General features: G+C 29.7%; 2 protein-coding genes across 2 annotated transcripts; one reads left to right on the top strand and one right to left on the bottom strand.

Moving 5' to 3' along the window:
• Positions 1–8,653: 8,653 nt before the first annotated feature.
• On the top strand, positions 8,654–13,192 carry LOC120078563 (NAC domain-containing protein 21/22-like). The gene is made up of 3 exons (XM_039032839.1): positions 8,654–9,031; positions 10,737–11,002; positions 11,875–13,192. The coding sequence occupies exons 1-3, from the start codon at positions 8,863–8,865 to the stop codon at positions 12,343–12,345; spliced, it is 906 nt and encodes a 301-aa protein (XP_038888767.1). The 5' UTR covers positions 8,654–8,862; the 3' UTR covers positions 12,346–13,192.
• Positions 13,193–13,402: 210 nt separating this feature from the next.
• On the bottom strand, positions 13,403–16,246 carry LOC120078562 (probable arabinose 5-phosphate isomerase). The gene is made up of 3 exons (XM_039032838.1): positions 15,393–16,246; positions 13,921–14,144; positions 13,403–13,701 (listed from the first exon to the last, which is right to left on the bottom strand). Exons 1-3 carry the CDS (start codon positions 16,074–16,076, stop codon positions 13,545–13,547), a joined length of 1,065 nt encoding a protein of 354 aa, XP_038888766.1. The 5' UTR covers positions 16,077–16,246; the 3' UTR covers positions 13,403–13,544.
• Positions 16,247–16,620: the final 374 nt, after the last annotated feature.

Here is a 16,620-nt window from a genome sequence, read left to right on the forward strand (position 1 = left end):
AATAACTTTTAAAAAATTGTTTTTGTTTTTGGAATTTAGCTAAGAATTCAACCATTGTACTTAATAAATATACAAATTATTGTAAAACCTAAAGAGGAAGTAGATTTAATTTTCAAATACCAAAAACAAAAAGTGGAATCATTACTAAACGGGGCCTAAGTAATTTACTTACAAATTCTATGAAATCTTGCCAAATCAGAGCATTCTAGACGGGAAAGTCTTTTTTTTTGTTAAAAAAAAAAAAAAAAAAAGTAAAACAAGATTTGTAATCACTTCGAATTTTAAAACCATTCTATTTTCTACATTACTAAACAATGCAATAAATTTTGAAATCCATTATGAGGTTCTAAACAAGCCATTAGTTACCAATGTTGTAGTCTTAACTTTAAACTTTGAAAAAAGTGTTGTAATTTTTAATATTTAATTACTTCTTACTCTAAATATCGTTAACAAAGTTTTCTCTTATGCGTAATTCATTGAATAATAAAACGTATTCCAATATGAAATTGATAAAATTTTAGACAAAAATGATATTATAGGTTTTCTTTTTGTTGTTGAACTTTATGAATTTTGACAAAATTATATTCAATGGTTAATTTGTGCATTAGACAATTATTTTTGTACAAAACTTTATTTTATTGAAACTTATGATTTTATAAGGATTCTTACATTTTTTAATTTAAACTAGTGGATGAATTAGCGAGAATTTAACTGAGGGTAAAATTGTAACACTCTTCGCCAAGTTTGGGGTTCAATAAAATTGTAAGTCTATGGTCTAAAATGATGCAACACTACAAATTTAGGATCTAAATTTTTCTTTATTTTATTATATAGTTGAATGACATACGTTAGCTTTTGTTTGAAAAGAATGTTATTCCAATATGATGAAATCTTGTAGTTGAAGCCAATTCTTAAAAAGAGTGAGTTGTTGAGATGAAAACAACATTAATTCTCATCATTAACCGTTAAATTACCGTTAATTAATGATGAAAAGGATTTAAACCTTTAGAGGGAAAATATATATGTTAATGATCATCATGAAACAAGATCGAACTCGAGGTCAAAGTAATCTCAACTCAATAGTAATTGACATGACATTCATTTCTAGAGATCGAAGGTTCAATCCTCTATCCCCCAATCATTGTAACTAAAAAAACAAAAATCAAACTCGAGTTTAGAACTTTGAAGTTGGAGTAAATTATATTAAGGTTAAGTGCCAATAAATAATATCTATAAATTAGTTTAAAAATAAAAACAACAAAATTATTAATTTAAATAATTTTTATAAATTTTTTTATTTATAGAAACATTCATCGATATATCTAAAATTAAAACCTTGAAATGAATATTGAGAAAAAAGAGAAGGGTGATATGCAAAATGAGATATGGAAAGCTTTTCAAAAGGGAAGAAAGTTAGCTTTTGGATAAAGTGTTGTTTTAAAATACACAAAAAGTTGCTAATTTCATGGCAAAGTTGTTGAAATTTTGTTTGCAAACATATGCTCTTTTTCTTTTTCTTTTTATTTATTTATTTTGTGATTTAGAATATGCACATGAATGGCAATTCCTCATGCTTCAACCATACAATTACAAAGTACTTTTAATCAATCCTTAGATATTGATTTATTATCATCATTCAACACATGTTCTCTCTCTCAAATATCTTTGAAAATTTTTAGCCATATATAATATAGGCTTTGTCACTCTCACTTAGGGTGCTTTGCACCAATCCTAATTCTAATTTTATTTTCCTATATAGTAGAGAATCTAAATTACTATGGCCCATTAGATTACGATTTTTCCTTTTTTTTCTTTTTTTGTAATTTTTTGTTTCTAAAAATTGTAGTTGTTCTCTCATCATTTCTTTATTTGGTGTACATCTTTTCAATTAATTCTTTAGCTAAATTATTCCACATAATTTATTTATTTTTAAGCCAAGTTTCTAAAATTTCCATGTTCAAGAAATTATCTTACAAATGTTTTTCCCTATGCTCATCAATTTTCTTTATTTCTCTATAAATTGTTCACCGTCATAGAAGTAGTAAACACCGAATATGTGATTTTCCATTGAGTCATAATAAAATATTTAAAAATATTTTTGGTTTTTGAACTTTTAGTTTTTAAAAAATATAATGCATATCTCACGGAGAATTAATAACATAACGTGGGGACATATATCTTTATAACTAGAGCAAGTGGCGTGCGTGTGCTGGTCATTAAACTTTAATGAAACTAACAATTTTGTTTATGGACTTTAGTTTATTGTTTAGTCCTTAAATTTTAGTATGTAACAATTACGTTTATGCGTTTTACAGTATATAATCGTTTAATGTCTATCATGAAAGTGAGGTTAAGCACTTAGTTTTTGTAGTTTGTAAACACATTTAATCTCTAATTAATTCATGGGTAAGGAATCTCATTATAATTAAGTATCTTAACGATAATTTTCATGATATAGAGTCAAAATTGTTATAAATTTTAAAGTTCTTAAACTAAATTATTATCTATTAAACTTTAAGAACTAAACTATAGCAAAACTAAAAGTATAATAACTAAATTGTTAAATATTAAGAAACAAAAAATTGCAAATGAAATGTGTTTCGTGCCCTAACGAGCCTAGGTTGTAAACCGGGTGCTCGAATAAAAAATTTTAGTGATATTTTTTTTATACTCGAAATGAACTCATATGAGTGGAAACATCATGTTCCCCAATCGAGAAGTGAAAAAATGCAAATGAAAACGTGTTTTGTGCCCTAACGAGCTCAAGTTGTAAAATGGGTGCTAGAAGCAAACATTATAGTAAACATTCTTTGTCGTCGAAATGGTCTCATATAAGTGAAAACCTCACGTTTCCTTTGAAAAAGGAAACAAATGCGAACAGAACGCGTTTTGCACCCTAATGAGCCTGGTTTGTAAATGAGTACTCATAACGAAGATTTTAGCATTTTTTTTTAAAAAAAAAACTAAATTGTTATTTTCAAGAAAGTTTAAAGATTTAAAAGGTTTTCTAATTCCTTGATCAATTTATGTTATAATAAATTTTAAAAGTATATTTAATAAAAAAAAAAAAAAAAACATGATAGTACATTGAATTATAATTATATTCCATCCATACTATAAAGCTCACTCTTTGTCTTTGGCCTTTCTCGGATATTGAAGCTAATTTTTTTTTCCTCATTTAAGCAATTAATTAAGCCACAAAGCTAAGTTGAAATGGGACAACGTGAGTTAATATATTGTCGTTATTTTTACCAACTTAAATTTATATAGTTAGTCTAGATACTTGGATTGTATAATTTATACCTATAAATCAAGTGTCTCAAGAACTTTAACATAATTTAATACAAGAATTATATAATTAATCATATCAAATGGACCCAATACAAGGAATTATTTGAAATTCCAAAACTTCTATTTTAATCATTAAATTAAATGATTGAGTATTACTCTACCTAGCTAATTAAGAGTTTAATTTTTTTTTTTTTTTTTTAAAAAAAAAAAAAAAAAAAAAACTTCTAAATATTGAATCAAGATTAATTGATTATGGTTCATTATGTTCTTTTTCAATGAAAAATTTTACTAGGTTATGGCAAAATATTAGAAGAGTAGTTGTACCATAACAGAAAAGTACAATGAAGTGACAAGCGCTCTAAGCATAATAAAAAGAGCTATGACTTTGGTTTCAAATTATCTCAATTAGAAATACATTAAGCTTAGGTGTGCTAAATATAGTTAAATTCCATTTAATGTATTCTCTAACTATTTTTAGTGGATCGAGGTTTTTCTCTGGTTTTAGAGTTTTCCACGTAAATTCTTTTGTCACCTATTTTTGTTATTTATTTTAGTTAATTAAATTTTGCTTATTCTTGTAGTCGTTGTCGGATGTGAGGTCTCTCCATCTTTCTAATATAGAATCTTTATGATGATGCTTATTTGAATTCATCATATTTTAATTGGGTTAGATCTCAAATCTTTTGGGATCAAATTTATGTTTGAGCTTCATGCACTCATATATCTTATTAGCTAAATATGGAGTTAATTTTGAGATAAAATCTCTTGTGTTTATCTTCGTTTTTTTTCTCGAATCATATACCTCTTAATCATTAACACATTTGTATGTTAGTTTAGTTATACTCGCTTTAACCTAACCTGATGTTTATATTTATAGTACATGAGACACATTATTAATTAACGAGGGAAAAAAGGAAGAAGTTTTCACTTAATTAAATGTATGAGCTTCCTTCTATCATGAAGGATACGTTTCTAACTAAAAAAAGTGATACGTTTGACATGTAGTACTATATATATGCTAAAAAATACTTGCTAAATGGAGTAACTTAAATGTGCAATTGATCTTAGGATAATCATCAATCGAAAAGATACTTTATGCAATAATCCCTTCTACCATAATAATAATTTGTGTTACGCTAGGTAGCCTCAATATTTATTTTTTAATAAAATTGGATTTTAAAAAGAAATTGTGAGTAAACAAGTATATTTTTCAAAAAGAAACTAATAAAAGAGTCCTTAGTATTAGAATACGAAAATTTGAACCTACCAACGCAAAGGAAAGTTGTCAATTTTTGTTTAAAAATAGAAGGGAGAATCAAAACAATTCACTAGATTTATACATTAACATTAATATTAGATTTAGTGTATTGTTTTAAATGTCGATAAAACAGTTGGAAATATTTTCAAATATAATAAAATGTCACTGTTCATCAATAATAACATCGATAGACATTGATAGATATTTATCAGTGATAGTGATAGACATTGATAGATGTCTATTAGTGTCTATCACTATCTACCGCTATATTTATACATAAGTTGACTTGTTTTTCTATATTAGAAAATAATGATATTTTGCTATATTTATAAATAAGTAGGCTAATTTTTCTATATTTGAAAACCATCCTATTTTTTTATTTACCAAATCTCACCATCACTATTCCAAGATCCAAATTCAAGAATTGGGCTTAGTAACATGAATCTAAATGATTAATTGTTTTGATTAATGAGATTAGTATAAGTTAAAACCCACAAAAATCCCTCAATTAATTAAGGTGATTTGGCATGCATGTATTAATCAATCAATTAAAAAAAAAAAAAAAAAAAAAAACCCATAGCTTGTGGAATAATAAAAAAGTTGATTATTTTTTTTTTAAAAAAAAAAACAGTAACTTTAGAAGTATTTTGGAGGAATTATTGGATGGAAATAAGGGAGAATATGAAGCCGTTACTCATTCTCCAACATATAATATAATTATATTTCATCATCCTTCATCTACATTACCTAACAAAATTCCCACTTTGGAAAAGAACCCTAACCCTACAATTCATTAAATCATTTGTATTTTTATTTTCTTTTAATTATTATTATTTTTTTAAAAAAAAATCGCACAAACTATTTACGGAAATAACAAAAAAAAAAAATGATAAACATTAATAGACTTCTATCAAGATCTATCATATAGTATCAGTGATAGACTTTTAATAATTTCTATCACTGATAGATATTGATAGACTTTTATTAACTTTATCAAAGAATATTAAATTTTACTATTTTGTGTAAATTTTTTTTCTTATTTTTCTATTTTTGAAATCCTTAATTATTTTTTGTGGTTTATAATTTTATAATAAACTTTGTCATACGTCATATTCTTTCCTTTTACTTGTTCCTTAGTGTACATTTTGCCATCTCACATGCATACCATATAATTCAACTTCTAGTGCTTTGCTGGATCATTCTCCTCAAATTAGGGATTTGTGTGAGTGTACGTACAATTATTAATTACATCATTTTCATAACTAATCCCCTCTTCCATGAAATCATATCCTAAAATTAATTATGTTGCCATCTCTTTTCCCTTTTTTATCTAATTTAATCTTAAATCAACCTTTCATATACATAGTAATTTAGATTATTTTTTGGCCAATCTGATTAAGACGTATGTGATTGGATTAATCTGAACATAACTCAATCTAATTAAACACGTATATCAATATATCCAAATATATATAGTTCAATGAACAAGAAGACACTAGTTACGTACTATTTCAAAGGTTGGCATTTTTATGATCTCCCCAACCTTGTAATTATTAAACAAGAAAAATGACAAATTGCAAAAACCACCATTAAAGTATAGTGGTAGTTGCAGTTACACCCTCAAACTTTTAACTGTAGTTCTCAAACTTATACCAGTGTTAAAATTGGACCATCATATTTAAAATAGTGGTAGAAATTGGACCCCCAAATGATAAAATCTGAACCATCAAACTTATATAATTGTTACAATTTTTACATTTATGTAAGTTTGAGGATTTAATTTTAATATTTGTATAAATTTGAGAGTTCAATTTTTATCAAAGTTTAAGGGTATAATTGTAATTACAATAATATTTTAGGTGATTTTTGCAATTTTTCTAAAAAAAATAATAATTTAAATATATATCCCCAAAGGGTTAGAAGTTTGGATCTCCTTAGCTTGATCCAAAAATTCAAAAAATGTGTGAAGGTAACTTTAATTTTAAATCAAAAAAAAAAAAAAAGGGAGAGATTAGGATTGTTATCATTTTCTACCCAAATAATGAATAAATTTACAAATGAGCTATATATATATGTATTTTGAATTATATACTATGGTTTTTTTTTTCTCTTGAGGAAATAATATGAATTTTTGTAAGGGTATGATTACAAAAATCATGATTTTTTTATTGACCCTTGTCCAATCATCATTATCTACCAATAATTATTATCCATTACATATTATTATTTTTTTAAAAAAATTGTACATTTTGTGATGTGCATAATTTTGTCCACATTTAAAAAATTATTGCCATTCCCTTATTGTGATGTGTTAAATTCTTGAAGGATGGAGTTCATCATATAAATATAATCCTCTTATATATGATCATTAGCATAGGCCCCATTTGTTTGTATATTTTGGATGGTCCACAATCTCACACATTTGTACAATGATATGTGTCTTGTGATTGATCAATAGAATTATGAATGGATGAGAGAGTATTTAATTGATTCATATACTTTTCCCATCTTAATAAAATAGTCTTGTCTAATTTTTTTTATTTTTTTTTTTGTAGTTTAAGACAAAATGGTTAAAATATATGCCTGTCAAGAGAATGAAATTTGTCTATTTGATTGGGCCAAAAAGTAACTATCCAAACCTTTAATTATTGAGTATCAATCATATTAGAATTCAATTTAGAGAAACATACAATTTTAGCCTTGTAGTTTTACACATAATTTTTTTAGATTATGTGTTTACAAAAGTGTAATGTTTCAAATGATAAGTTACAAGCAAATATGCATCAATTAACTCATACATGAGTTAATTTGATTACATATGTACGGTGGATTTGTTAATGATTTTAACTTCTGTATTTTATGTAGACCTTTTTTTAACTCTTTGTACGTTTGTTACGTGCTTTTCAATAAACATATCTTTCTTAATATATATGCACATAACATGCTTATTTCTCGAGGATTACAATATTTACATATATGCTAGTTTGATTTCCTATGTAGATAAATTAAAATAATCTCTATGTTTATTAAAACTATCACATCATCTCCTAACTTATGTTGAGGTATTTGTTTTTAGAGTGTTATACCAAAATTACTTTAAGGATCATATAATTAGTATACTATCGGTTCAATAGAATCTTCTACCAAACTACAAGACTAGAAATTCAAAATTGTTAATTCCATTTTTAATTTAAAAACCTGATACATATTAAAATATAGGACCCTTTTCTTTTCTTTTCTTTTCTTTTTTTGAAATGTTCAGTCAAACTACAAACATTCACACCAAAGAATTAATAATTCTTGAACACATTTATGAATATATATATATATTTTTTTTTTCAACCATGTACGAAGAAAAAGAATTCATCGTCCTAATCTCTTGATCGTATCCCTGTTAATCAGTTGATCTAAGGTTCGACTGACGATATTGTTATAAGAAAATCATTATCAATGTGGTAGCTTCACTTTAATCGTTGAATCGGAGGTAAAATTTAAAGTACTATTCCTCTCTCATAGTTAAAAAGCTTATAGCAGTTTATACTTCGTTTACGTGATTAGCACTAATTAAAACTTAAAAACCCTTGCTTTTCTCTAGCTTCAATGCTTTTCATTTGACTAAACATCCTCCAAATCTTTTTGAACTTTATTAATACATTCTGGAGCACGATGAATGTGCTATGAATGTACTAATCTGTCTAATTGTGCTCTTATTCAAAAAAAAAAAAAAAAAAAAAAAACCTTGAAATTATTATTATGTTACGTGGTATTCAAGTAAACTAATATTAAATTAGGGTTTGTAATACAAAAATTAACTGCCTAACCCAAATTATAATAATTGTAATTGGAAAAGGGTTGTTTTGGATGGTTTCCTTAATAAAACTTTTTTGACCTTTTGTACATATTTTTGATATGTCAATTATTATTATTTTTTTTAATTATTATTATTAATTATAATAACTTTATACTCATCATCCCTTGTACAAGTTTTCTTGCAACTTGGGATTTTCCTTGAAAAACTTTACCATTTTAACTAACTCCCTATGCATATAAGCATGGCCTGCCAAAAGCTTCTAGCAACTTATAGGAAAAAAAAATAAATAAGGTTTTGTCATCCCTAGCCCAACTATATATATGAATACAACCAAATCCTTATTCCTTATTACACAACCATTTCTTTTCCCAATCTAAGAAAATTAGATCCCTTTTTCTCTTAAATTTCCCTCTTATTATTCTCTTTTGAATTCAATACCCAGAATTTAATTTGCATTATTATTATTATTATTGAAAAATAATAATAATAAATAATAATAATAATGGGGCTTAAAGATATTGGAGCCTCACTTCCACCAGGGTTTAGATTTTATCCAAGTGATGAAGAATTGGTTTGTCATTATCTTTATAAAAAGATTATGAATGAGCAAGTTCTTAAGGGTACTCTTGTGGAGATTGATTTGCATACATGTGAGCCATGGCAGCTTCCTGGTAGGTTCTTTTCATCTTTGGTAATTTCTTTTAATATAATGTTCAAAAACTTTACCTTAAAAAACTTATTGGGTTCAAAATAATGAATATATTCTTGGGATCAGCTATTTTTCACACCCTTGAAAAGAANCTTTTTTAATCAACTTTTGATTTTCATTAATATGGTATAATGAGATTCCTTAAGTTCATGCACATGTATGTACCTTAATTAATATATAATCTAGGTTTGATTCATATTTATAAAAAAAAGCTGAACTTTTTTGCATGGTTGGTGAGAACTTGTACTTATAAGAAGAAGAAGAAGAAAAAAAAGAAAAAAAAAAAAACTTTTTGCTTTTCTGTAAAAATTGGAAAACATAAGAGCCTTCTGTTATACAAAGTTGGTTTTTAATATATATAACAGAAATCTGTGTGTTTTTGGTTCTATGTTTTTCTCTTTGGTGTGTCTTGTTCTTCTGTTTTTTTTTTTTTAATCTACACATATTTCAAAGCAACAAACCCCAATCTTAACTTTTTTTTTTTGTCTTTTGGTTCCTTAAGGAGACTTACGAGGAGGATCGGGCTTGGTCTTGTCCTCTTATCTCTAATATAAGAATGATGTTTAATTTCTTTCGTCCTCTCTCTCGGTCACATACAAACACAGATAGATTTCTATGAAAATGTTGTCTTTTTTTTTTTTTAAAAAAAAAATACTACATTCGAATCCTTTAAAAGAAGTATAGATTCTTTAACCATTGAGATATTTTTTTTAATCTAATAGTTAGACACTAAAAAGAGAGGGAAAATAAGCGATAAAATTGAGATTTTTTTTTTCCAAAATTGAAGAAGTATAGATTCTTTAATATTTTTTGGTACGAGCTATCCTCTAACTTTTTTGTACAAAACTTTGATCTTTCTTTTGACGAATGCATCACTTTAGACTTCAGGATGAGATGAGGATGTTAAGAAGGTGTCAACCTAGTTGAAATATCCGGATATATCTACCGATCGCACACACCTTAAATATCTTGTTTTAAAAAATTCAAGCAATATAATATAAGATTGGTGTGAGTCACAATCCCTTTTTTTTCCCATAGATACTTGAGGTATCTTGAGCTTGTAGAAGAAGCCTCTCATTAATTATTGTTATTCTCCAAAATCCCAATCATTTCATCTTTTGCATATTTATCATTCTTATTTGACTCCATTTCTTTAATTAGTTTTCTTTCTTCTACTTCTCTACACCAATTATATATCAAATCTTTCTTTTATGCAAAATATCTATTTTTTTCTTTTTTTTTTCCCAATCATATCATTATATTTCCAGTTTTTGGAATCACACATTTCCCTCTTTCATCCAATCCAATCTTGTTTTTGTTGTTTATATGATCACCAACTAATATAAATTATTACATTGTTAATTAACAAAAATACCTCAAGCATTTCTTTGGAACACATGGTGATTATTGTAATTTAATATGAATAAAAAGACTTTTTTTTATTAATTAATTGTTTGATTTATTGAGCAGCCAAACATACTAACAATCAATAATGTCAAATCATAGGTGTCATTTTCCTATTCTCTTTTCCCTCCCCCTAGCCTTAATTTCCTTTCTCTTACTAAATTATTCCCCACTTAAATAGAATGAGTTCAATCATATATGGTTAATGAAAACGATCAATTTAACTAATTGATTTTTTTTTCTTATTTTTTGGAATCATAAAGAGGTGGCGAAGTTGAATAGCAACGAGTGGTATTTCTTCAGCTTTAGAGATCGAAAATATGCGACGGGATTTCGTACCAATCGTGCAACAACATGTGGATATTGGAAAGCTACTGGGAAAGATCGGACGGTGGTCGATCCATCAACCGGGGAGATTGTAGGGATGAGAAAAACTTTGGTGTTTTATAGAAATAGAGCTCCAAATGGAATCAAAACTGGATGGATTATGCATGAATTTAGGCTTGAGGCTCCTCATAGGCCCCCAAAGGTTGAATTTTTCATCTTTTTTTTTTTAACAAAACTAAAATTTTTAACTTAATTATCTATTTCTTTAGGTCATTTAGACACAAATGCCATGGTGTGAGCACATACACAATAAAAAATGGGTTGCTTTTTTTTTAATTTATTTTTAAATCCTTTAATTTGGAAATATTTATATTCATGTATGTGCCCTTAAAGGATAACAACACAAAAGTTGGTGTCCTTTTCCACTTTGGTCATATTCACTTACATAGAGAAGGAGAGAGAGATCTGAATTTAATGAATCTTTCTTGGTTTAGAAATAGTTATATTAACAGATAATATATATTTTTTTAAAAAAAAAATGTTTTTATTTAAAATTAGAAGATACTATTATTATAATGTGCTTTGTTTTGTTTTTGTAAAAGAGAAATTGAGAATCAAAATAATTATGAATGTTATTTATTTAAAGTAATGATAAAAAGAAAAGTGAATACAATTTGGAATTATCTCTCTTTTTTCTTCTTCTTCTATTTCCCCCCGTTTTTTCTCAGTTATAATTGTTTTTTATGCAATACATTTGCTGTTTTTGTGTTACATCCATTGACAAACAAAAATTTCATTACTTAGTCTTTATTTCTTAATATTGTCATTTTCTCTTCCTTCCAAGTTTCAAACTTTTTCCTTTTCTTTTTAATGTCAGAATGTTCAATTGTGTATTTCATTATAATGTAGTTAAGACTCCAAATATATTTAGTAATTAAATCTTAAATTTTCTTTTTTTTATTAATTATCATTTCTCTCTTTAAGAATTCTATTCAATTAGGACTTCTTCAATATTGTACTTTTATTATGCATGATTTAACAAGAACATGAACCAAAAACTTTATGTGGGTACAGGAAGATTGGGTTTTGTGTAGAGTGTTTCAAAAGGGGAAACAAGAAGAGTACAACACCAAATTGATCGACCAACATTTTACATTTGGAAACTTCGAGCGCGTTCCTTCTGTCGTCATCCGAGCCCCATCTCCCCCTCCAACTGACCCGAGCCAGACCACCGTGATGCCTTGCGGCTACAATGTCGATATCGATATCGCGTCATTATCGTCCTCAATAGCTCCCCACCAGATCAGCCATAGCCACACAGGCAACTGTTCTTTTCTCCATCTCCTTCAACTTCCTCAAGAGAAAAATGACGATAATAATAATAATAATCTCAAAACTGATCAACTTTTCTGCCCCAAAAACAATGAATCTGATTATGGGGTTTTGTGGGATATGGATTTAGAAGAACATACCTTTCAAGATGGTGTCGGATCGAACTTGGATCAAATGGCATTCGACGACAATAGCAGCTTGGTTTTCCTCTGAAAGTTTGTCTGCAAAGCAGATCATCATATCTGCTACATTGCACATTTCAATATAGGTTGTTTGTTGATATATAGTTTGTATATATTGTATGGTGTATTTGCATTTAGGAGAGCATTGGGACATTTAGTTGTGTGCTTTCAACACACTTAGATTTCATTTTTTTTCCTTTTAAATCTTTGTTCTTGTATAGAAAAGTAGTTAAATCTGTACTAAAGATATTTAGTTTAGGTGCATTGTTTGTGGATGTAATAAAATTGTGATTTTTGATACCACAAATATAGAGTTGGAGCATTGTTGTACATGTGATTACAAAGAGGAACTGTGTGACCCACAACCACAAAGCTTAAGGAGAAGCATTTGAATCATAATAATTCAAGGGGAAAAGAAAGAAAGAAAGGAAAAATAATGTGAAAAATTCCTAAGATCACTTTGCTTCTAGAGTTAGAAAGAACTATTCCTTCCTTGAATCCCCAAAAAGTCACTTAGCCTGTGCCAAGAATTCTTGTTTGAGTATCCTTTCTTATTACTGATGTTGTCGGGATGAGACGATATGGCATGATACAGTCATGTATACGAGTTTTTTCTCTTCAATTTGAGAATGTGAAACCTCTCTCAATAGTTTCCATTCGTTTATGAAGACCAATCGAGATCGTAAACGTGCCTTTTTCCTTTCCCAGATCGACTGGGCTGTAAGTTTTTACAGTTGGCAAGCCTAGAGATTTAGTTAAAGTGAGTACATGTTTAAAGACCATCTTATCCGCCCCACGATTCATATAATTTTGCAGTGGCCATACAATTTCTTTATTCATTTTCACTTCCCCCTCTTCCTTCGATTAGGTAGAATCAAACCTATTTTTCATTTGAGTATGTGTGTAGTAGGGGACTTTACGGTTGAATATATATATTTTTTGAGTTCAACAAGATTTGAGATCGAAGAATTTGAACTTCAAACCTCTTTGTCGAGGGAATATGTTAAAACCTCATGAGCATAGCTCGAGATTGAATATCTCATATGGTTTTTGAGAGGGATAATTCTTAGATGCCCTATCAAGACAGATTTAAGAATATAAAATGATTTATCCTCTACATTTCAAGTCTTCTTACATTTGTGTAGTCACTACAAAAGTTCTACAGTAATACAAAGAATCGAACAATAATAGAAACCTCTAAAACAGACAAAGAAGTGTGCCATATGCCAATCAAAGTCCTGCAGAAACTAGGCCATGTAATGTGACAATGCCAATCAAGATATTTTCCTGATTAATAACAGGCAGAAATTGCACAGGAGATGGGGGTGCTTCCATCTTTTTCATCGCATCAACCGCCATTGCCTCGGGATCGATTGTTCTTGGTTTCCTGTCATATGGTTTACCATCACAATCAATCTCTCAAGTCTCAACTAGATCAGATTCTGATCACATTGGCATTTTCTAATTTCCTTCAAATATATAAAAGCAAAAAGAAATTGCATCCTCTGTACCAGTATATATGGTTTCTACCCAGATGGTATAAGTTCAACAAATAGCAAAATCTTCTATTAAGCAACTAAAATCAGTGGGAATTACAGATTCATACCTGTTACACATTTCCCCTACAGTGAGCTTGAAGATGGCTTCACCACTAGCTTTGAGAGTGCGCCTCAAATCACCGTCCGTAAATGTCCCAATCAGGTGATATTCGTCATCCATGACAAGTAGGCATCCACATCCTTTGCTCGTAAGCTCAACCAATTGATCCATTATTAGATCTCCTTCTTTGCAGACAGGAAGCTCATTCTGCTTCTTCATCACATCTTTTACCTACACCCAGTTAAAACCACATACCAACATTTGTCAAATTCTGTAGTGTTGACTATGACTCAAGAACATCTCTTTTTGGATCACTTTCTGTAATACGATATAGTTCCCAAATTATGGTGAAGCACAACAAATCGACTTAGTTCCACTAGATCTTCATAACCAAGAGCTTTTTTTTTTAAAAAAAAAAAAGAGAGCTACTTTCATAAAGAACAATAAAAAAACAAACACAGGTCAATGTATCCAACGGAGTCTCGAACAAATAGCAAAACCGACTGTTTTTGCTGTCTTCCCATTTCCCAACTTTGAGAAGAAAAACATCATGGCAGACAATGGAGTGATTTACACTATTTTCTTTCGACAATCAAGATTTCAATAAACAGAAGGAGGATTCAGCAGTATAAAAGGCATAAATTGGGCTATAAAAGAAGAAATCACGATAAACTAACAATCAAAACCCAAACATGTCCCTCAAAACCAAAAATTTGCTGCAAAATGTAGTGCGAACGGTCAAAGATCGAACAAGATCAAAGAAATACCCCTCAAATTCCACCCCCCAAGTAGGCTGGCAGAAACCGACGAGGTTAAAAGAATGACCAAATAATGAGGAAACTGGGTGAGAGGGGAAAAAAAGAGACAAAATAAGAGTTCGCTACTTATTTTAATCAATGATCTGCTCCTTGTTCTATCATTTGGCCTATAGAGAGTAAATGAGAAGACTAGAAAATTTATAGTTACAACGGAATGTTTACTAGTCGATCTGCCAAGAAACACCATTCTGTTTCTGACTTCCAGGTAGATGATTCTAGGTCACAGTTTTTGGTACAACCAAAGCTTATTCCTAGAACCTGAATGAAATATGGTTCAAATAGACATTACCAGCAACTTGAATAAAACGTCTGGTTATTCTACCAAATATGAGAAAGTTGAAGGAGAACTAACTTTTACCTCAGATAACAATGCAACCTACTGTTCAATTAAGATACTAAAAAAACCAGCCCAACAAAAAGAAAGCTCTCAAGAGCAAACAACAGAAAAGAGCTCCAATCAAGAAAAATCAAAGACAAACCAGATCATAATTATAAAAAGGGCCTAGTGACACTAAATCTAGCTAACTCCCAAACGGTGCCACACTACCTTTCAACCTATCTGAAGATCCTATTATTATGCCAAAATTTCCCTAAGAAAATCTCAATCGACATAAAGAAAAGCAGCTGAAAATGAAGTGAGTCAAGCAAAAGCAGAAGTAACCTTGAAAATGAGGCTCTTCCCAATCCTCCCAGCAGGATGATTGGTAGCATATTCCTCTTTGGTCAAATTCCGCGCACCCATAAGAGCAATAGCCACAGTATCACCAAAAACCATCTGAATCGCAGTGGAGGTAACTGGGGCCAAATCAAAAGGGCATAATTCACGTTCAAGAGGCAAATGCACATTCATATCACAAACCCCAGCAAGCACATTGCCTTCAACAGAGGTCACAGCGATGAGAAACGCACCCTTAGCCCTAGCACAAGGAACAAGACGAAGAAGCTCTTCCGTGTTACCAGATTTGCTAAACATCACAAGAACATCGCCGGAATTCAAAATGCCAATATCCCCATGAAGCGCATCGAGAGGGGAAAGAAAAGCGGAACGAATGCCAAGGGAAACTAGGGTTTGTGAGATCTTGCGGGCGACGAAACCGGATTTGCCGACGCCGGAGAAGAAGATGGTACCAGGGGAACTGAGAAGGGTAACGGTGAATTTGAGAGTCTGGGAGAGATCGAGATTGTGGAAGAAGAAATTGAGGTGATTTTGTTGGGATTTGAAGAGATTGAGGAGTGTAGATTCGTCGATAAGGGTTTGATTTGGATTTGGATTTGGATTTGTGGGTTTTTCTAGCAATGGTGAGAAGGAAACGGAAATGTCTGAAGATGGAGGGAGAGACCCCATTAGAGCAGTGGATTGAGAAATCAAATGGAAACAGAGAAGAAACAGAGAATGGGTTTTGGTTAGTTCATCATATTGAAGGAAAATGGAGGAGAGAAAGGCAGGTAATTTCGGTTGGTTTACGCGGTAAGAGGAAGAAACTCTGTCATCAACATGGGTTACAGCTGCCTTCTGTCGGTGGGTTATGCCCTCTTTCCAATGATATAAAAGAAATATTAAATTAATGTCAATATGAGTATAGCTCAATCGAATTTGATAGATTGATCAAAAATTGCAAAATTTGTTATTATCTCTATTGGTGAGATATGCAATTTCTTTATATTATTGGAAAGATGGTAAATCTCGTTCCGTTCTCTTTTTTTTTTTTTTTTTTTGCCTCTCTTGGCTTTTTCCTATAGCTCCCTCTCCTGTTCTTCTTCCTCGGAATGAAGAAAACAATAATTATGAGTAGAGTTATTTCTTCTTCCTTCAACAACATACAATGTGAGATATTTTTTCAACTATAGAATCAACCTAATGCAAAGGGACCGAGAGGGAAAATTCGTGA

The sequence above is a fragment of the Benincasa hispida genome, chromosome 5 (assembly GCF_009727055.1).
Source record: "Benincasa hispida cultivar B227 chromosome 5, ASM972705v1, whole genome shotgun sequence".
Classification (NCBI taxonomy): Eukaryota; Viridiplantae; Streptophyta; class Magnoliopsida; order Cucurbitales; family Cucurbitaceae; genus Benincasa; species Benincasa hispida.

What these genes read in the sequence shown, in the direction of transcription:
- LOC120078562 (XM_039032838.1), bottom strand. Translation starts at nt 16,076, where the DNA reads ATGGGGTCTCTCCCTCCATCTTCAGACATTTCCGTTTCCTTCTCACCA. An exon ending in GGAAGAGCCTCATTTTCAAG is followed by an intron (nt 14,145 to 15,392) that starts GTTACTTCTGCT and finishes AACTGGGTGTAG; the next exon opens with GTAAAAGATGTGATGAAGAA. An exon ending in GTAGGGGAAATGTGTAACAG is followed by an intron (nt 13,702 to 13,920) that starts GTATGAATCTGT and finishes ACCATATGACAG; the next exon opens with GAAACCAAGAACAATCGATC.
- LOC120078563 (XM_039032839.1), top strand. Translation starts at nt 8,863, where the DNA reads ATGGGGCTTAAAGATATTGGAGCCTCACTTCCACCAGGGTTTAGATTT. An exon ending in TGAGCCATGGCAGCTTCCTG is followed by an intron (nt 9,032 to 10,736) that starts GTAGGTTCTTTT and finishes GGAATCATAAAG; the next exon opens with AGGTGGCGAAGTTGAATAGC. An exon ending in CTCCTCATAGGCCCCCAAAG is followed by an intron (nt 11,003 to 11,874) that starts GTTGAATTTTTC and finishes ATGTGGGTACAG; the next exon opens with GAAGATTGGGTTTTGTGTAG.